Source organism: Rhagoletis pomonella, unplaced genomic scaffold (assembly GCF_013731165.1).
Source record: "Rhagoletis pomonella isolate Grant_MI unplaced genomic scaffold, Rhpom_1.0 Rhpom_scaffold_00011, whole genome shotgun sequence".
Lineage (NCBI taxonomy): Eukaryota > Metazoa > Arthropoda > Insecta > Diptera > Tephritidae > Rhagoletis > Rhagoletis pomonella.
In genome coordinates, this window is record NW_023458565.1 from 8,353,859 (window position 1) to 8,376,434 (window position 22,576).

General features: G+C 34.6%; 1 protein-coding gene across 1 annotated transcript in view; it reads right to left on the reverse strand.

Annotated features, from left to right (window-relative positions):
* Positions 1–22,576, reverse strand: part of LOC118747349 (formin-J) — a 125,759-nt gene that overhangs the window by 40,566 nt on the left and 62,617 nt on the right. Inside the window, 1 exon segment of the mRNA XM_036481404.1 lies at positions 2,054–2,643. Coding sequence (XP_036337297.1) covers positions 2,054–2,236 — 183 coding nt within the window. The 5' untranslated portion in view covers positions 2,237–2,643.

Genomic DNA, 22,576 nt, shown 5'->3' on the forward strand with positions numbered 1-22,576 from the left:
TTGGGCAAGCAGGAAAGACTTTCAATTGTAGAAAAAAATTAAAAATTTAAAATGCATAAAATTTACAAATAAAAAAGATGGAAATGCTGACATCAAAACCTGACTACTTTACTAACACAGTAATGTATAAATCAAAATTCCGTAACAAAAAATGGCATTCTTACTCAATAATATTAGCAACAATAATAGTGTCCACTCTACTCGGTACATATGTATATATGTAGAGTTTTACTAGTTCGGAGATTTTTCACATTCTCATAGATATTCTGCAAATTTTTTAAACGATATTTTTGTGAAAAACCGCAAAAAAAATTCTTGTGGTGCGCTTATAATTTTGTCACGGAGTGTATAACGGATGGTATACTATTTTGCTTCTTTTTATTTATTGTTTCCCTTAGTTTTTAGTTTTCTTGATTGTTTGCGCACTGAATTCACGGCGCAAGCTTTCACAATTTAACAATAAATGCTTCCTTAAATAAAATAGTAAATTTGGTAAAATGGTTTTTATTAATTTTCGATTTTAATCGAAACGACCGATTAATCGGTTAATTTCTTACGATTAATTGCAATTATTAGTCGAATGCTTTCGATTAATCAATTAAACGATTAATCGATTATTAACATTTGTATGCCATCACTACTTATGAGAGGTTGCATAAACTATTTTGTAGAGTTACCCTCACACACATATTTCAAAATGGTTCTCTCTTTTATAAAGCAAACGCATTTCTGGCTAGTTCATATCAGGACGAATAGATAAGGCTTGAGCCAAGAGCTTCGGTGAGCAAATCCAATTTTTGGCAAAAAATCTCAGTTACGCGGTTTTGCAGAATGACGATAAACGGTTTTGTACTTTAAACGCCGATATGTATTGCATGGCGAATTTATCTTCCAACGTTCGTAGTTGACGCTTTTATCTCGTTTGAGCTTCTTTTATACTTCTAGTGATAACGGCTTGTAAACAAGATATAGTAAATATAATTATGTGAAAATGTGTAATCGTTTGTTCAACTTAACCTATATTCTTCCGTGAATTGTATTCATTTCCTACAAAAACATGAGATATGCCTTTCTTATCGCGACTTAGAACATATCAATGATAACTGATAATTTACACTGCGAAAGAAAGTAAATACGCGCATATATGTATGTATATATATGTATATGTACATTAGACATATGACTTTTATAACATTTTTATCAAAATTTGGAACTCCGAACATATGTATATATGTATGTACATTAGACTGCATCACCAAAAGAAGTTGCGGTTTTTCTGCCGGGACTACACAATTTATTATATTTTAAGACGTGCACCAAAATATTTCGGAAAAATATTAAGATTTAAGCGAGCTGGACCGGTTTGAAAATACCTTCAAAAATTTAGTTTTTTATGAATAAAAATAGTTTCTTAAAGAATTTTTTGAAAAAAGCCCCCTCAGATGACAAAACAGATTAAGCTTAAAAAATCTGCATAAAAATATTTAAAAATCTTTTCAACGAAATCGTAATAAGGCAATTTTTGATGCTATTTTTTTACTTTTTTCAAAGATTGATGTACGAAAAACTTGAATAACTGGGCCACAACTATTCTGATTTAGACTTATGGGAGCTCAGTAGAAAAGAAAAAAATCTTTAAGAAACTATTTTTATTCATAAAAAAACTTCCTTTTTGGAGATATTTTCAAATGGGTCCAGCTAACGCAAATCTTAATATTTTTCTCAAACAAAGTACCGATATTTTTTTTGTATGGGGAGTGATGAAGTCGAATATATATATGGAAAACCCCCATGTCAACCGAATTATGACTGCGATCAAAAATAGTTTTCTAACATTTTTTTGATTCGGTTGATATGTTACTTTCCATTTATATGTACGTATGTATGATAAAACCCCCTCTCACCCCACTTTTTTTTGATGTTTTTCATAACTTCTTATCTTTTCCTCATAGATATGTATATTTTATTTAAAAAAGTCATGTGTCTATATTTGTCTCTACATATGTATGTACATATTTGTATACATATTTATTCGCTGCAAAATTGTACTTACCTTGTAAAATTCTAAAGTTTCAATTGCGCGTGCGTAGCCTTCGGCATTGTAGGCGCACAGCGCAGATAGTAATTCGAAAACTTGCTTCTTAACGACGGCATTACTGGTGTCTAAGGCAGTGCCCAATTTCGAAATGTATTCACGATTCTCGACAATGTAATCCAGTCCGATGCGTGAGTCCATTGTGACTAAGTATTTATTTATGTGGCGGCTCCTACTTTATTCCACTAATAGTCTGGCTGGCTGTTGACTGTTTGACTTATTGAGTAATGGTCGGTTTGTCGTTTGGTCAGCCGGTTGAATTTGGTTATTTGTTTTTTATTTCTTCGTTTATTCCTGAGGTTTGGCGTTTGTGTGTTGGAAACATTTAACGGTACCTGAGTGTAACTTCATTCAAATGCCTTTCACACTACAGACATTTATGCATTGCAATTGCAGTAACTTTTTTCACTTTAGTGAATGCTGAAGCTTCTGCTTATGTGAGTGCGTATGTAGTATTTCGATTTTTTGTTTTCAATGTTGTGGGCGCATTTGTCATTTGTGCATTTATTTCATTGTAATTGGGTGGGTAACATTCTGGCCGCGTGCAACTGAAATAAAAAGAAAGAAAGGAAAGCATGAAATTAATTTATTTATGCTACTACTTGGGTCATTACTCCAATATCAATTCGATCGTTTAGTTTCGTATGTGTTAGTAGTATTAGAGTGCATATGCATTTGTTTACATAAATACATACGTATGTATGTAAGTACTCATAATCATATTTTATGAACTTTATGGCGTGAACTTATCAGTGCTAAGTTGGCATGCCAGTTTTTTTTATTAATTAATTTATTGAATTTTGTATTTAAAGCTTTCTGTATCGTGATCTTTAAAGTACGCAGCGTGAACGCAATAAATTAATTCCATTTTGTTGGATCTACTGAAATACTAATGCCTGGCAAACAGTTACCAATATATTCTTAAAGCGAACAAAGCGATTAAAAGTAGCCAACAGGAATTTGAGCTTAAATTACTTCTCTTTAAATTGTTTGGAGATTTAACCGCCTAAGCGATTTGAAAGGAGGTCAATAAAGCACGCTAGCTGTTTCTTTTCTGTGCCAACTGACTGCAATTTGAAATGCCAAGTGTAGCCAGTTCCTTATACACCTGATCTTTCCATCTCATCTACTTTCCAGTTCCTTTGCTGCCACCAACGTATTCCGAGTTGTATACTTTCATAACTGGAGAGTTTGTGTCGGAGCGGAGCTGCAGTATTTCAATCCTCTTCACTGTGTCTACACCGTCGGCGGTATTCGTCGTCGCGGGTAAATACGCGGGTATGTTGTCTGCAGGGTCTCTTTGTCGGTTCCCTAAGTGCTGCCGCCTAATGACTTGAGAACTTTGTTCGCGGCTCGGATTTTTTTAAAGGTGGCTGAGGTGTGCGCTGGGTCGACGTTGGTTCACACCCTCGCTTATATATGTGGTGATGGCGTCTCATGCATTTTGCGAAATCCTTGTTATGGTTCGGCTAATTTCAGATGCTTCGTCATGCTGGGGAGGAGTAGTGCTTCCATTGTCTTTGCTACTGGGGATAGGAGGGAGATTGGCCGGTAAGAGTCTCCTGCGTCGGCCTTCTTCCCTGGCTTAAGGAGGGAAATGATCCTAACCATTTTCCACATCTCAAAGATGATAAGGGTGGACAGTGACAGGCTATGTTGAGATTCCTGATGCGGGATCACCATCTGATCTGATGACAGTTATGAACTGCTTGTTGTACTGGTTGCGGATGTGGTGGCCCTACCGCTAGAGTTATCACCAGTGTTAAAGTCGGTGTCAGTGTGTACGTGGGCCGTGGCTGTGGGGTTTATGCTGGCGTTGGAACTGGTGCAGGCGCAGGCGCAGGCGTTGGGAGTTGTGGTGTAGCGGAGCTGCAGTAATGTCCAGGGTGCAGGGTCCAAGATTTTGCTTTATGCCGGCTCGGACCAGTAGTGTGACTCTGTTCTAGCGTGAACACCTTCGTCAGGCCGATACTAGGAGTAATCTCCGACAATCTGCTCACCACCGCGACGCATACAACCGAAATTTTCAATGAAGTACAGAGCCTAAACAAAAGTTGTGTTTTCGTATTCTCCAGCAAAAAATATCCAGTAACTTGCCAGTAACCAAATTTCGGAGAGTAAGCCAATATTTACTCCCAATGAGTGAAATATGCAAGATAGTACGAAAACGCAAAACCAGCAAGAATTTGCTAGTTTTATGAACAGCTGACTAATTTTTTATTTTCCGATGCAATTTTCTTAGAAAACTAGTGTTTTCCATCTTATTATATATTTAAATAGGTTTATTTTGTCAATTGCAACTCTAAAAGCACCACAAAAAATTATTTTCTTAATGTTATTTACAATAAGCATCATGCCATCAGCTGTTTTTCTTACTAGCAAATAGTTGCTGGTAAAAATTTATCCAGTAAAAATCCAGTAAAACTTGCAAGTTCAGCTATCATTTTTGCTCTCTCAATTTCCCCTCTTTTGCTAGTTTCTTGCAAGTTTTTGCGTACGAAAACGACATCCAGTAAAAACCAGTAAAATTAGTACTGGATTTACTGGATAGTGCGTACGCGAACAGGGCTAATGTCTTCTAGCCAGCAGCACAATCCCATCTAAGTAAGTAAGCCGCTACAACAGCAACACTACCTAGCGACAAAGTTTCAACCCCCCCCACGAAATCAACACCGAATTCCTGGTATAACCCGGCAAGTATTTATCCATAGAGTTTCTAGAGGGAACGACATTTCCAAAACTGAAATGTTGTCTTTATATGTACTATATAAGGTACTGTGATATAGATGAAAGCTAGAAAAGGTTGTGTCCTTGAATATTTCAACAGTTGTTGGTATCAAGGCTACAGCTGTCAGATTAACTTATGGCACACATTCTAAAATTATGTACTCGTACCGTTATTAACATTGAAAGCTTCTTGGAAAATTTTAAAAATTTGAATTTTGTAACACGAATAATATCGCCACCAACAACAAATTGGGAAATTTTCGCAGTATTGATAATATATCAACGATCTAATGTGCAACAGTTGCCACTCCCATTGAAAAGAACTTGTTAATTTGTCTACACTCAACACTTGCTCGCTCAAAATACTTTATAACAAACGCTGACAAGTAGTTGTATGTACATATATAAAGCTACATATTTCATCAGCGGCTTAAATAAAAAACAGCAAATATTTAGAATCAATTAATTTCCATAAATGGCAAGCATTGACGCTTTTAAAAAATTTGCCAAAAACAATTTATTTTTATAAGATTTAATAGGTGCTTTTTTAATTATTTTTGTTTGTGCTACATTGCGATTTTTGTTGTACAAACTCGATTATGGATTTTTCAATTAAAGACTTTCGATTTTAAACAAACAAATTAAACGAAACACATGTCTTCAAACTCATAAAATAAACAGCTACATATGTACATATGTATGTGCATATGCAAAAAAAAAACTTATTTGAATATCGGTTGTTTTTATTGTTAAGAGGTTTCATATTATGAAGAAGTGTTTTGATTAAGATGTTATCTTTTTAATTGGTTCTCATATATGTATGTATGTATAAGTACATATATACATAAGTATATGCAGCTATTTAAAAATCAATTTATTTCCTTTGGCTTACCTTAAAAGCGCGATATTTAAGTAGTTTTTGCAAAAGTTACGTAAACGATAGAACTAGTTGTTTGATTTTATTTTTCTTATACAGCAGATATCGATTTTTTGCTTCAGTTGCATACATAAATACCTATAAGTATATTAATTTCCATAAATATTTACGTTTTAAAAATATATTTATGTTTGTAGTTTATTTGTATCAGAGTTGAATATAAAATCATCCATGGCGCCAGCTTGAACTCAAAAGTTAGTGAATACTCAATCAAGCAAGTCTTTACTTATAAATTCAACCATAATTTATATACGTATAAGCACTTACATAATTTATAGTCACGATTGAGAATTACTAAGTTGACCCATTAGTTAATTTCTTTCAATATTTATGAGCGGTTTTTCATACGTATGCATATATGTATGTACGTATAAACCGATGTTTTTTTTTCTTAGAACTCGTTATGGAACGAAGTTATTTATGATCTCGTTTTTGTCTATGCTAAATAAATGCACCCATAAGGAAGCAAGGCGAATGGGTCTGGTGGCAAACGAGGACAAGACGAAGTATCTGCTGCCATCACACAAACAGTTAGCGCATTCGCGTCTTGGCATTCAAGTCACTGTTGACAGTTATAATTTCGAGAAAGTAGAGAATTTCGGTGAGCATTAACTCCAACGCAGAATTACTCCTGCCAACAAGTGCTACTTTACTACTCTATAAGTCGCTCATCATGCCCGTGCTGGTATATGGCGCAGAAACATGGACAATGGCAACATCCGATGAGGCGGCTTTTGGAGTATTCGACGGCGAGGAGGATGGCAAGACCAAGTGGAGATGGACTTGGCTTCCCTTGGCAATTCCAATTGGCGTCAGCTGGCATAGAAGATAAGCGACTGGCATGCATTGTTTAACTCGGCCAACATCGCTAAGGCTATTACAGCGCCAAAGAAGAGGAATAAATGCAACTAGTTTTATGAATACAGTCAAATTTTTTGTGGAAAATCGTAAAAAATTATAGTTTGAAAAGTGATTAGGAGTTAGTTATCTGGAGTTAGGACGCGGAAGCACAGGCTGTTGCTGTTGAAAGCAACATATACACCAATATCCTCCATAATCAGAAATGAAGGCATGGTAAACGATGGGGAAAGTGAGTTTCTAGCCAAAGAAATAACGCCCTCAGCGGGAGGGAGTCTCCACCCTATTATCGTCCATCGTAGTAGAGAAACTGATAAATCAATTTTTTTATGAGAAGCGATGCACTTCTCTAAAGAAGTTAATATTTGTTAGTTTTCCTTGATGACAAGCTTTCACTGACTGCGCCACCTTGAAATGCCAATCGAAAGAGGAGCCAGGACCTCCATTTCGACCAGCCGGAAGCTGATAGGTAGGAACTGGCATATAAGAACCAAATTGGGAACTTGGATATATGTATGTAGAAACCATTTCAAAATGTCGACTAACAATCGCCCGCCTAGTAGAAGAAATCCGTTAAGAGGTCCATGTCGGCAAAATCCAATGGTTCGCCTACAGCCCTGATGTCAATGGTGTCTTAAGTGTCGTATCGTTGAATGTCGTAAACTTTAAAAGCTTCAATAAATGTTTGGAGAACTTGAAACCACAGCCAACTATTTTTAACACTGCGAAAATTCATAATATGAGTTTGATGGCATATATACCCTTTATATTAGGATTTCATTAATGATCTGATTCGACTTGCATTTCCCAACTATCGGGTTTGTTCCAGTTTTCACAATTTTCTCAAATAAAATTTTTTTTCAAGTGATTGGCGTTCTATTCTTAACGGTTTACCGCAAAAGTGACATGTGTGAAATAATTTGGAAAAACCTGCTTTTGAAAAATACATATGTGGGTAATTCTAATATTTCTTGTCTACTTACGAGTTAATTGTTTATAGGAAAATGTAAAAATGATAGAAGTGAAGTACCATATTTCAATACTTTAGGGTGCATACTTTAGGGTGGAGCAGAAACAAAAATTTTTTTTCTTGGGACGTCCACTGTCTCCTTTTTTGTAAATTCTAAACAAATGACGTAAATTATCAAAATAATTTTTAGAAAAATTATTGGTATGCAGTTTTGTGGGCCATTTAATTTTAGAATTATAAAGAACAAGTTTTATGCAGCTTAGACTTACCGTTGATTTTGAACATATTGACGGTGTGAACATACTTTGTATGAAATGAAACCAAAAAAACTCCAAAAGTCAGCCGTATTTTGTAGTCCCTTTAAATTTTTACTTTATTCCTAAAAATGATTTTGATAAATTAAGTTGTTTATTTAAAATTTATAAAAATTTCAACATTTTAATCAAAAAAAAAAGAATACAGAAAATATTAACCGATTTAAAAAGAAAACTTAGAGATATTCTATTTACGTGCAAAGGCACGATATACTGCTATTAGAATTTCACAACGGAAAATTTTTTGTTTCCACTTCACCCTAATATACATACATATGTATGTATACATGTATATAATTTTTTAGAAAACTTTGCTTTCAGGCTGACAATTGGACGCACACTTATGTGTGATTTTTGGCGCTTTAAGCTAAATTGTTTGACAAATTTTAGCAGATTAAGTATGCATTTCTATAAACACTTTGGCGTTGCCTGTTTTGTGTGATCTGGTTTAAGAAAACAGCGTGAATTTTGAATTATTCGTGTCAAGTTTTCGATTTGGAGATTAACTCTTTACTTACAGTTAAACAAAATAACAATGCTCAAACGCTAAATTTACCTTTAGAATTCACGCTTTGAATATTAATTTGTTTTTAAAAATTGTGTTTGCTTTTTATTAGATATTTATTAATTTCAATGCATTTTTCAAACAATATCTTTCGGTTGCACTGAGAGAAATATGACCTATACATAGAAAGTAGAAGATTGTTTCTATGAAATATTTTCATGCCAAGGAGTAGAACTGACGAAGAAACAAAAATGAAAAACCCTTAAACATAATTTAAACCCCGACTTGAAGATATTTGAACGAGTTTTCACTCAAGCAAGGTGACGCCTATCTAGAATTTTCCTTTGTCTACAAATTGGAGGATTCATTTTGGACTGGATCGCTAAAAATTCGCATCTAACAGAAGTTCGAGCAACCTTCCGCTACTAATAGTCTTACTTCCCGTCTGGGCCCTCAAATATACCAAGACGCCTACGCGTGTTTAAAAATCGAGATAATTCATGGCAAGCTTCGTTTGCTTACTCAAAGCTCCCACATATGTAGCTATCTTGAAAGATTTTGACCAGGCATGATGAATATATTGAGAATACTGCCCCTATTAGCAGCAGTAACGATATCGGCAAGCTCATCAAGCGGGCTTTCAGTTAGAGTTGAGATCTTCTCAGGCGTCAGTGCGAGAGCTGATTGTACATTCCTGCAGTAGAATTTCCAGAAAATGGTCGAAATATAACTAAAATTTGTTGCTGTTTTATTTTGTGTCAAAAGCAGGTCCAGAAAATCTGAGCCCACAAAACGTACTCCATTGCTTAGAAGATACTCGCAAAGCGCTCAGCGAATGTTTTAAATAAAAGTAGATGCACATATGTACATGTACATACTTAATATATAAAATATTTATATAAAAATACGCATTTATTTTCATACATAAATATATTTAAGTATTTGCACAGTGTGGGCTGTTATACACTTTTTTAACAACTGAATGCTAATTTGCGATGTAGGAAGCAAAATGAAGTACATAACGACGCCACTCGAATGGAAGTGCATAATTTAAAATTATTTGCCGGTTAAATAATTTGATTTGTTTGTCGTTTTCACGATTGAATTTTGATTTACAATTTTCAAGATGAAACGTGGCATTTGAATAATGTACAATCAAACAAATACAAACAACAACTAGTTGTTTAACGTATGTATGTACGTACGTACATATGTGTGTTACAATAGCGCGCACCGCTGTGCGTGGGGGATGGTTAGAATCACATTCAGGTTTGTTGCTTAAATCTTTTGTTTTATGGTTTTATGGGTTACATCAGCATAGCATTAGAACACCTCTGCATTTTTTTGTTTTTGCTTTTCTTCTAACATTCTGAAGGGTTTGATAGGTCGTAAATGACTCACTAAAAAATAGTTGAATGCCTACAATCAATAAGAGTGCAACTATTCAGAGTGGGTACATAATAAAGCTTACCTGCATGGTTGAGTAGGTGTGAGGAACAAATTTTCTGCGAAATTAAGTTGATGCTATATTTCAGTTAGCTGAGGAACTAGTATAATTTAAGTTATTTATTTATAAAAAACACTTGTAATTCAATTTTTTTTTTTGGCTTAGTTGGGCCAGATGACATTACATGACGGTCAAAGTCATTCACAATTCGTTTGTTCAATAATTTACTCATCAATGGCAGCTAATTGCTTTCACTTTGAATTTCTTTTTTTTCAGTTTGTTTGTTTAGCAAAAATGGAGTACTAAGTATGTCACTTGAAAAAATATGTATGTATGTAATAATATTTACACAGTTGCATAGCAAACAAGTTGAACGAAATGCGTCTACTTATTTAGCTCAATAGTAAAGCAACTAATTGCATGGTGGTACAAAAAAAAAGTCTCGAAATACACCCGAAACAAAGCTCAGAGCAGGTAGTACGTAGGGTCGAATACTTGATTTACTTATCTATTAACAGTTTGGCTATTTTTTATACGGTTTTAAAAATCAAACATGTTTAAAAAAGACGATTTAAAATTATTTATAACAATCCATTGGTAGACTTATAGCCTTATTCATAAAAAATAAAGTAAAATTTAAAAGCGTTATAAAGTGGCATTTTCATGCAAATGCTCTATCTCAAAAAACTTTTCAAGAACGCCCTACTTCAGAATTTAATTGAAAAACACCTCATCTCAAAATTCGGTTCAAAAACCCCCTATCTCACTTCAAAATGTATTGAAAATATGCTGATATAGGACGTTTTTGAAACGAGTTCTGCAATAGGGCGTTCTTGAAAAGTTTAGATAGGTCGATCTTCCACTCAGCCATCGATATGTAGTTGTAAAACCTGAGACATAGTATTCCGATTTCTGTAAAAAAAATAAGTCCCCCATGCATTTTGTGTTAAATTTTTGTTCCTTGGTAGCGAATATTGCCATTGACACCCAGTAAAATGTTTTATTTAAATTAAATGCTTTAAAATTGACTTCTTCAGCGGATGTCGCAAATTAAACATTTTCACGCAAACACAAACAAGCCTTACCTTATTTCTTTGCCACGCCTCTTTGCAGTTAAAGAAAATTGCAAGTGCGCCAGCAAAACACTTGGCGGCGCAAGCGCATGCGCTTAAAAGGTCGATGCACAGCCGCATATTACAACGTTATGTCGTATGTATGTAAGTACATACATACATATGTACACTTTAAATTATATAAATTCGCATTTAAGTAAGTAAAATGTTTATATGTGTGTGTGTGTGTGTGTGTGTGTGTGTGCACAATGCAATTAAGTTCAGCTACTGTGTGTGCATTCAGCGCAAGGTCGTTTAAATCTTTTACATTGTTGTTATGTATTCATATTTGTATTTCTTTTTTTTACAATTTATTATCATTTTGCCATTTGCTCAGGTGTACACGGCTTTTTTGTAATCTTTGCTTTAGCTAACAACATCACTTTTGAGTTGGTGTTGCTGTTACGCGTGCGCCTGCGCGTGCTCATGCTCGCATACGTTTGTACGTACTACGTACATACATATGTAGGTACGTCAGCGCCCTCATGTTGGCGTCATTACAACGCTTCATAGCGGCGGAACAACAACAGCTGAAGCGCTGCCACCTGAGGCACGTCAGCGTGTAGCTACATACATACATATATTTTTTTTTTGTACTGTGTAGCCTCGCTTTACTTATAATTTCTTCATTTTTGACTTGTGCAGCAATCTGTAGTTTGAAGCGACAGAATAACAAAAAAAATAATAACTAAAATGCTAATGTCTGTATAAAATGCAATCAACAAAATTAGCTACTATTTACATATATGTTTTGTTAGCGCTGCTGGTAGGCATGCGGCGTATAACAAAAAGCATCTACAAACAGACACTGTATATACAATGAGCGTCAAAAATAAGTATACGCTAGCATTTTGACGATTTTAATTACATATATATTTATATTTTCCACATAAAATTTTTCTTTTTTTTATAAAAATATAGTCCATTAAACAGCTAAACCCACAAAAATACATTACGCAAGGAATTATCACCGAAATTTTCAATTCGATTTCTAGGAAAAATTAACCTTGATTTTTGAGAATTTTTTCGCTGAGCCTGCTGCGTACGTTCTTTCAGATTGAACATTTCTTGAATTTTTCCGAGTTCTGTATGGCATTACAAAAAAAAAATTAAAATTTTTTTATTTCTAAACTAAAAATTATCAAATGACCTTAAAACTATGCATGATAATTTCTATATATTTATCAGAGCTACAGTCAGTCAATAAAGTTTAGGTACAGCGAATTTTTCATAGTACGCGCAACAATTTTTTAAATATTTAATTTTTCGCAAATTTTTTTTTATAAAAATATGGTTAATTCTACAACAAAACCACCACAAATCAGGGCTCCAAACATGGTGCAAAATTTAAGAAAATTCTGCAAAATTTCATTCAAATATTGCACTTTTTATTTATGCTCTCTAGAGTGCTCAGCGAGCGTCAAAAATAAGTATATCCCGACGTTTTGAGGATTTTATTTATTTATAATTTCTATACCATTTTTTTCTTTTTTACTTGTAAAACTTTTCAAATCCAAAATGTTTTGCATCTTGATTTGAAAAGAAAACATTTTGGATTTGAAAACTTTTGCAAGCAAGAAAAGAAAAATTTCGTATGGAAAATATAAATAAATAAAATACTCAAAACGTCGTGGTACACTTATTTTTGACGGTCACTGTATGTATCTATGCATATCGCTTAGAATAAATTAATTGAAGATGGCGCATAACTTGTCTGCCTCTAGTATATTATAGCATTATTTTAGCTGCTGGCGTTATTAATAGTGGTATTCGCTCTTTTTTATATTCATTGTATCTTGTGTAAGTGATTGTTGTTGCACACGCTCATTCAGTCACACTTACACAAGGTGCAACGAATACGCAAAAGAGCGAATACCAGCATTATGTTTTTTTCTTTTTTTTTTTAAAATTTATACTACAAAGGTATGCACAACCGCTTCCCACAATGCACAGGTTGGCATCTGCATACTAGAGTATTTTATATACTCGAATTTATGTACATATGTATGTATATAAGTGTTTACAAATAGGCAGCAATTCAAGGTGTGTCAAAGTCGTTTTGCTGTGAGTAGATTTATTAATTTTTGCATTTTTAAATCCATGGCAGAGAGTAATTAAGCAAACTGTTATAAAATATCTGCGCATTTATTCTTTTTCAATTCATATGAAGGCAATAAAGTAGTGGTAAGAATTTGAGGGCGGCGAAGGCTGTTACGCCTATTTACGTATTAATTACGTTTTGGTACTAGAGGCCGCAGCATACTGGCAAATTGCTAACTCATTAATTGCTGGACATCTGGGAAACAAAAATTAGAGATATGTACGTTTTTGTTCTTTTTAACACTATTCATTTATTTTTTGTAATTTAAGGATTGGACATAAAAAATTTACACTTAAAAGAAAATAGAAGGAAACACCGAGTACTGTTCTGAAAAAAGTTGACATAATTTAATACTAAACAGTAGGAAGTGTACATTTAAAAGGGTTGAAATAAAATTTTCCTTTTTAGTTGATGGACTAAAAGCAAAGGTTGGACACACAATTTAGAAATTTATTACAAATTATTTTTAAGGACTGATCTACAATTCCTTTTGCCATGTCCTCAAAAAAATATGTTAGGAAGCCAAAACTAATGCACAAATCAATAACTGAAGGAGAGTTTAATGAGAATTCATTATCGCCCGAAAGAACGTTGGACTTAGAAAAGCAGCCAACTTTTGAGTTTCAAAAAGCACCAAAACTTGCAAAAAAAGCGTTTTACCACACTAAAAGGAATACTTGTTTTTGAAGTGAAACTTCTTTAGCGGCGGTTGGTTGGTTGGGAGTAAATTGGCAAATTCAACGGAATTTGCACACGGAAATGGTGCAACGGAAGCGATGCAACGGAAATGGTTGGGGCTGAAACAAGTGCTTCTTGAGTGTATGCACCTGGTATGAATTTAACAAAGACTTGCTAATAAAAGGAGGGAGGGTACGTACATAGATAAAGAAAAGGATAAAGGCAAAGGCAAAAATATTAACAAAAACATAGATGCGCAAAGATAAAGGCAAAAATGAAGATCAATGTAAATTTAAACGCTTTTCTTAAGTGAAGGGGAATATGTAGATGAAGAAAATGATAAACACAAGAGCAAAAACAGAGATAAATATAAAGAAAAAGATGAGGATCCTCAGCCTCATAAACCGATAAAAGTAAAGATGAAGATAGAGTAAGAAAGATTAAAATTATCGTAACTATAGAGAAAAGGATAAAGATGGAGACACAGAGACTCAATCTGTGAACTATTTTGGGATTTTAGAGATTTTCGGGATTCTCGGGACCAATCGAAATAACAATCGATATTTTGTTATCGATTTTGCAATCGAAATTTTTATCAATATTGTTATCGACTTTGCTACCGATATCTTCGGAACCTACCGATATAATAATCGATATTTTTATCGATTTTGTAATCGATATTTTTAACGATTTTGTTAATGATACTTTTTAAGTGATATTGTTATTGGTTTTGTTATCGATATTGTTTTAGATTTTATTATCGATATTTTTGTCGATGTTGTTATCGGATATTTTTATCGATTTTGTTATCGATGTTTTTATGGATTTTTTTTATAGATATTTTTATCGATATTTTTATCGATATTTTTACCGATTTTCCAAACGAGCCCCTCAACAACGAGCCTCCGACTTGCGCAAGCAGTGGAACCACATTTCCCGCTCATTACTGGTGCGATGAGGAGTGTCAAGAAGCTGCAGAGGAAAATGCTTGAAATGCTGGCCGACAGAAAAAATAACCGAAATTTTTAGCAGGGAATTGAGCGAATTACGGAAGGTAGGCCCTATCTCAGAATTCGGTCCGAAAACGCCCTATCTAACTTCCAAAATGTATTGAAAATGTGCTGAGATAGGGCGTTTTTGCAACGAGTTCTAAAATAGGGCGTTCTTCAACCAAATTCTCAAATAGGGCGTTCTTGAAAAGTATTTTCGAGGTAGGGCGTTTTCGAGCTAGCTGGCGAGATAGGTCGATCTTCCACTCAGCAGTCGATATTATTTTTATTAAGGACATCATTTCAATATTTTCTATAAATTTTTCAAATAAAGCTTTAATTGATTGTACTAAAACTAATGTGCTCGTCAGTTTCGGTTCGTAAAAATCCCACAGTTAATTATTGCGGCTTACAAACGACATACAATGCATAAATATGTACATACGAGTATGTAAGTATGCATAATACATATTTGTGTACCAGCATACCTGCCTTCTCTCCTTGCATATTTGACATTTAATACATTTAATCTTAATTGAGCATAAATTACGCGTACAAAACAGCAAAAGTCAAGTCGGAAGGTTACTGCAACCAATCAACACCGACAAAAGAAACAAACAACAAACGAAAATATGTTAACAAGACTCAAGAGGATTGCAAAAAATGTCAAACAAAAATAAAAACGACGACAACAAAAATTAAGTAAACAAAGACGGCGATGACAAACTTATACACATAAGTAGTATTTATGTATGTATGTATGAATGTATGAATGTATGTATGTACATTCACGCTCAACACTGCACGGCACAACTTAATATTGGTAATAAAATACTTATTGTTTGTACATACAAAAAACTTGTGTCAACAAAGCCCCCAGACGCACCACACTATGTACAGTTTACCTGACCGCCAAATCGCAGCTGGCCGGCCACCTAGTCCACCTTACCAATTAAACTTGACGCCACTTTTACCGATTTGGGCAGAGATTTAATTTATTTTTGCTCATTTCATGTTTTCATTCCTTCGCTTGTTTTTTTTTTGTGTTTTTTGTCAACGGTTCGTCATCACCGTGAAATGCCCATAAACAAAATTGTAATTGAATGGCATAAAAATTTCCAATGCCTGTAAACAAAATCAAAAATCAAAAAAATAAGGCAACAAACACTGTAACAACAAGGTAAGTGCTGTACCGGCAAGGTGTTCGTGCATTGTCGGCAAATGATGGGAAAAGTTGCATGCGAAAATAACAAACAGAAAATCGAAGCATGTATTACAAAAAACAATCAGCATTCGCGCATGCGCGCATGACGCATTCGCTACAGCAGCCGCTTAAACGTATTCATTGAATTGTGCGAGCATCCTAAATATTTAATTCAAGTACACTTTAGTGAGCAAATCAGTGCAAGTGATTGAAAATCATAAACAAAAAAAAAAGAGACAAAAAAATTTTAATCGAAGTCAAAGTCGAAAAGGAAAATAATGGCGCACAAATACCGGCTATGTGGCGGGAGCGACTGCCCATTTTTAGAAGTCATGAGGTCAATGCAACTGATTACAATGCTACATAGTACACATTCAGCCAACATGTCCGATGAGCGTATGCGTATTAGGGCGGGTCGAAAAAATACAAAATGTTTGTTACAAAAATTGTAATTTTAGATCTTAAAAGGTGCTATTTTAAACCTTTATTCCTGGTTCTCTGCGCCAATATCTTCAGCCTGCGGAATGTGCCTGAAAAATTGAAAAAACAAAAAATTGTGGGAATACCAATTTTTCAAATTTTTACAACGACTTTCGTATATCAAAAACGGAACTTATTTCCTTTCATAAAATTATATAAAAATAAATTTTGCAAATTAAATGTAAGTAATATCAATATTCTAATCAATTAGTCTTTATTTCCTACTTAATTTTTTTATTTACTAAAATAGTGATGTTACTTATTTTTATTTTGTCCAATCTATTTTTTATGATTTTATGCTAACTTATTTAGTTGCGGATTTTATCTACACAAGTCGTTGTAAAAATTCGAAAAATTGGTAATCGCCTTATTTTTTCAATTTTTCAAGCACATTCCGTAGACTGAAGATATTGTCGCAGAGAACCAGGATTTCTTTTCAAGCATAAGGGATTAAAATAGCACCTTTTAGGATCTATATAATTTTCGTATCAAACATTTTGTGCTTTCGACCCGCCCTAATGCGTATGCCTGCTAAGATTATAGTAAATATCAATGGGGAACAGTAGTCGCGCCGCATCGCAAATGATGTGCATCTGACTTCTATAAACGCCTTGCCGGCACAACAATGGCTGTGCTTTGTTGTCGCGCTGCGGGTCGGAGTTGTCACCCTGCAGTCGATGTGCGTATGAGATTTCTGATTTCTGATTTCCTTCAACTGATAGCCGCAATGCAAGCGTTTAAAAGCGTCCGAAAGCGACTGGCAAATTATGTATACGAAAGTACTAGTTTATGAAAATTACTTCATTAAATTGTGCCATTGGCGAATTTGTCTCAATTCCCCATTTGCTGGACACTTTATGCGTGTCCTCGAGACGTTGTAGGTATTTAAATAATTTAAAATATTTGTAGGTTTTTGTTTTGCAAGTATGTAATTGCATGTATTGGATATACAATTGTGATGAGTTGCATATGCGTTGAAACAAAAATGCTGCAGCTACAGCAGCCTGAAATCATTCGCACACGCCTACACGCTCACTCTTACAAGCACTCAACTTAATTCAATTCAACTTCACTCGTTTCAATCTGACTTTAAATACCTTTGAGTGGCTGTGGTGTAGCGTAAATAAAATCAGCAACGTTGATGCACAGTGGGCTAATTGTAAATAATTACAAATTTGTAAGAAACATTTGTTTAGGGTAGGAGCACTGAAAGTTGTCGAGAAGACGAACCCGAGCACCCTGTCGACGACGATGGAGTCGATGTCCCACCGCCTGACTATGACGAGGTACGAATAGCAATTACGCGGCTGAAAAACAAACAACGCTGCTGGGGCTGAGGACGTGCCAGCTGAGCTATTCAAATACTGCGGCGAGGAGTTAATAAGGCGCATTCTCTACGACCGGATTTTAATTTAAGTGTATGCTCTGCCCAATACACAAGAAAGGCGGTCGCTCCACATGCACCAACTACCGCGGGATCCCCCTTCTAAGCATAGGTTACAAGGTTTTAGCGAGTATATTGTGTGAAAGACTGAAGCCCACCGTCCACGAACTGATTGGGCCATATCAGTGTGGGTTTAGACCCAAAAAATCCACCGTAGACCAGGTATTCACCATACACCAAATCTTGGAAAAGCCCTGCGCGATGAACATTGACGCGCCCCAATGGTCGACTGCAAAGCCGCTTTCGAAAGCACGAAAAAAGTTGCCTCTATGTCGCGATGTGTAAATTTGGTATGTATCCCAGCGAAATAATATGGCCGTGTAAAATGATATTGGGCAATACCACCAGCTCAGTATGTAGTGGGAAGGACCTCTCCGAGAAGTCTGATACCAAACGGGGTTTCAAACGGAGCACTGCATAAATGAACCACGCAGGAACAATTCACTACAAGAGCGCGAAATTGCTGGCGTATGCTGATGACATCCAAAAATGCTGTGAGCGACTGGGTGTGACGTCACAATAGTGCGTTAATGAGAGAGTAAAGAATAATTTTTAAGAAGAAGAGGAAGAAGCGAACAAGTGGTACAACATGGGGATGTAAAACCAGGTAGAATCGTACCTACTCTTCAGCCTCTTAAATTTGAACGTACATTCGGTAAAAATAAATTGTTTTAGGTATATTTAGAACGAAGCCAAACAACTTATGGGAAAAGTTGATCTCTTTTCAAAGACATTTCAACGCGTTTCCTTTTGTTGGAATTTTAAGTCTCCTTGTCCCCTGTAAAGCGGCATAAACATTCGTTAAGTCATAGGCTTAGCTTTAAAAGCTCGAAGAAATTCCTTGCAAGGTCATTTTAATAGAACAGATTTTTTGATGTACTTAAGTCCAAAAGTAGATATGGTACTGAAGGAAGTGGGTGGACTTATCGAAAAAATATGCACATAAAAATACATATTTACTTTTAAGGTACGCTTATCTAACTTTAGGTACAACTTTTCAGCAAATAGGTGTAATATGGAAATTTAATAATCATCACTAGTGCGAAAAAAAACCGTGACGTCAGCGAAAGGGTGGATACTGTCAAATCGAGAAAGAGAGAATCAGCGGTTCGCTGTCGCGACATCGACAGCATCGGTAATACAAAAACAAGAAGTCTGTTCTGCCATCGAATAGGTCTGGATGACGACGAAGCAACCCAACAGAGACCAAACCAAGAATGAAGCACTTCAACTGCTGTATGAATAGATCTCCCGTAAACCAAGACCTTTTAGCATATTTAAGGAAGTTGAAAATACTTTGGGCAATCAATGCTTTCTTTGCACGGCTTAACAGAATGCCAAATATCGTATCGAATTTTTTAATTTCATTAAACCATAATATTCTGCTGTGAAGTGCGTGTGTGGACCTCAAATGTTACCTGGTACTAAGAAGAATATTAACGCTAGTGATGTTTCGGGTAAAGAGCTTAGAAATTCCTACTTATACGGTCTGCACTTCAATGAATGGTAGATATTAAAGTTTCTATAGAAATATTTCGAATAATAACTGAACAGTTGTGGCACGATAGTGGGCTGACTGCTAAATGAATTTATGCGAACTAGGAGTCATTTTTTGAAGTATAGACAGACTGTCTTGGCCTTTCGTGTAGCAAAAATTTAGATAATACTTAAAAAAACTTAAGTTAATGTGAATTATTTCAGTCTAAATATAAATAATAAATTTGTGAATAAAATTTCTTTTGGAAAAAAACCTAAGTAATACTTAAGGATTGGCATTAAAAAAATTGTTGCTCTCTAAAACCAACACAATTGAAAAATTGCGATAGACGATAAAAAAAAGTTACGAAAAAAAAATTTTTTTTTTAATTCTTTGTTGACCGAGGACTCGAACTTCGGAACTCTCGAATGGCACGCTAGTGCTTTGCTTTGTGATAGCCGGAAAATTGATTTATCCACAACAATTCCAGTATCATCTCAAACAATTCGAAATACATATAAGTCCCAATTCCGATCTTTAATGAAAACTAGTTCCTATGCCAATTTTAAACAGCCAATCGTGTACAAATAAACCCACTGTGCGGCGCCTGCTTTAGTCTTACCACTTCGTTGTGAGAAAAGCGCATATTATGACTTTGCAGCAGCAACAACTAGTTGGTGGTGGCAAATTAAAAGCAAAATAATTGGCGTTTACTTGTGGGTATCACAATAAAGTTGTTCGTAGGCAAGAGCAAGTGCTTCTTCGGCTGCTGACTTTTGCTACTACAATACGCTATCTACTAAAACTTTACTAAGTACTATGTACTTACTAGTATGGACATTCATTCAATTGCAGCTGTTGACATTGCTTGAGTGCTGCTGCCACTTGAAAAGCTGGCACTTATTGATAGAATCATCCATTTAATCCATACACTTTTAGCATTTTATATTAGCAGTTATTTTATTTGAAGCTAAAAGGTAATCATAGCTTCACTAAGCAACCTTGAAATGTGCTAATGGCATTAACTCCTACAATCAAAATAACTACACAACGATAAATCTATGTACAATGAGAGAATCTTCAATCTTTTTAATGACATCGAAGTGGTGATTACTTTGCAGTCATACCACAAAAAATAAACCATCAAATCGAATTTATTGATATTATTATAGCACCCTGGCTACTTGCATCTGATTATATTTATGTTTACTTGGGCGGGTCGAAAAACACAAAATGATTGATACGAATGAGCTTGAAAATTGGGAATACTAATTTTTTAAAACACGTTTTTACAACGACTTGTGTAGATCAAATCCGGAGTTTATGTCCTATCATAAAATCATAAAGAATTAATTGAACAGAATAAAAGTAACATCAATATTTTAATAAATTAAAAAATTAAATATGTAGGAAATAAAGATTAACTCATTAAAATTTTGATGTGACTTACTCTTAGTTTGCCTAAATGATTTATTTTTATAATTTTATGATAGGAAATAACTTACGGATTTGATCTACACAAGTTTTTCAAGCTCATTCCGCAGAGGTTGTCGCAGAGAACCAAGATTTAATTTCAAGAATAAGAGATTAAAATATGTAGCACCTGTTAAGACCTAAACAATTTTCGTATCAAACATTTTGTGTTTTTCGACCCGCCCTTAAGTTCACCTTTAACGATCTTTCGATTTTCTGGACATGGGTGCTTGAGTTTGGTAATAGTTAATGGCCAAGGCCCCAAATGAAGCGGAATCTTTATGGCTATTTACAAAAATGATTTTAAATAAATTAAAATTCAAAACGAGAAAAGAGTTTTTTCTATGAGCTGATCAGGAACAACATACTTTAATCTGTAAATGAATGTGGTCTGGGTTAGGTTAAGGAGCCTTAAGCCACTAAGAAGCCTTACCACATGCCTGGTGGTCCTATCGATTTGGTTATCGATATATTTATCGATTTTGTTATCGATGTTTTTATTGATTTTGTTATCGATTTTGCTATCGATATTATTATCGCATTTGTTATCGATATTTTTGTCTTAGTGTGTGCTTTCGTTTTTGACTTGGCTATGCTCTTAACCATGCCACGTATTCTACGTTTAAATTTAGCTGCTGTGTCTCCGATACAGCCTGCAGACCAAGACGAAGGGGCTAGACTGTTCCTTTTATCGGCGCTTATATATTAGGGTGGTCCAAAAGTTTAAAATATTAAGCTCTCAACTCCTAGGATTCTAAATGAAATAAAAACAATACCCGTTTTCCATGTATTTTATATGGAGAAACACCTTATTCGTAGAAATGGTTAGAATTCGTGAAAGTCAAAATTTTTCGATCGGAAAATCCAAATGTTTATTTTACCATGTTTTAATACTAACGATTTTTTTATGGATTGCATTTTTTGAGGTTTTCGGTTTCAAGTCTGTTAAATTTGCCGAAAACTTGAGTTATTGGAGAAATCTTGTGAAGAGACACTTTAGATCTAAGAGATCGCAATTATCTTAAGTATGTCTTATCTATGTATCCATGTAATTCTCAATGATTCTAAACTCTCAAAAAGAAAATGCAAACAAATAAGAATGTACATAGATTAGATTGCCTGAGGTCGTTTTGATTTACAATTTCATGCTTTTTGATTTTCCTTTCGCTTGTAATAATTAGCCTCTATTGGCTAGCCGCAATTGACATGCAACGACAAGCGATACTTTCATTGATCTACACCTTTTTTTATAGCTGACGCCGTAAAGCTATAAACATTGGAAATACAATAATAAAAACAATAATAATATTTCATTCATATGTAGTGTGTAAAATAAAATAAGAATACGAAAAGCTGATAGATTTCGCATTGTTTTCACACTTGTTTCATTTTTATTATTATTTTTTTTCAATTTTAATTTTTTTCCTTTCGCAAGCGTTGCAACTCAAGTTTCATTTAGAAAATTGGCTATAAATTGATTTCTTGCCTTAAATTGATTTCATGTTTTCATACAATTTATGCAAAATGCAATGAAGGCAAAGCGAAAACACTTTGATGTTGAACAAAAAAAAAAAAAAAAAAAAAAAAAAACAGAAAAAAAAATTATAAAATGTTGTAAATGCGACAAACAAATGCCATAGATGTCATGTTGTACGACTTAAATGTGACACGCATTGGCATGCAAACATACATATCCAGCTACAAATGTGTGTCGGCATGTGTGCAGCTATGCAACAACGTATGCGTCTTTTTAGCACGATTTCTC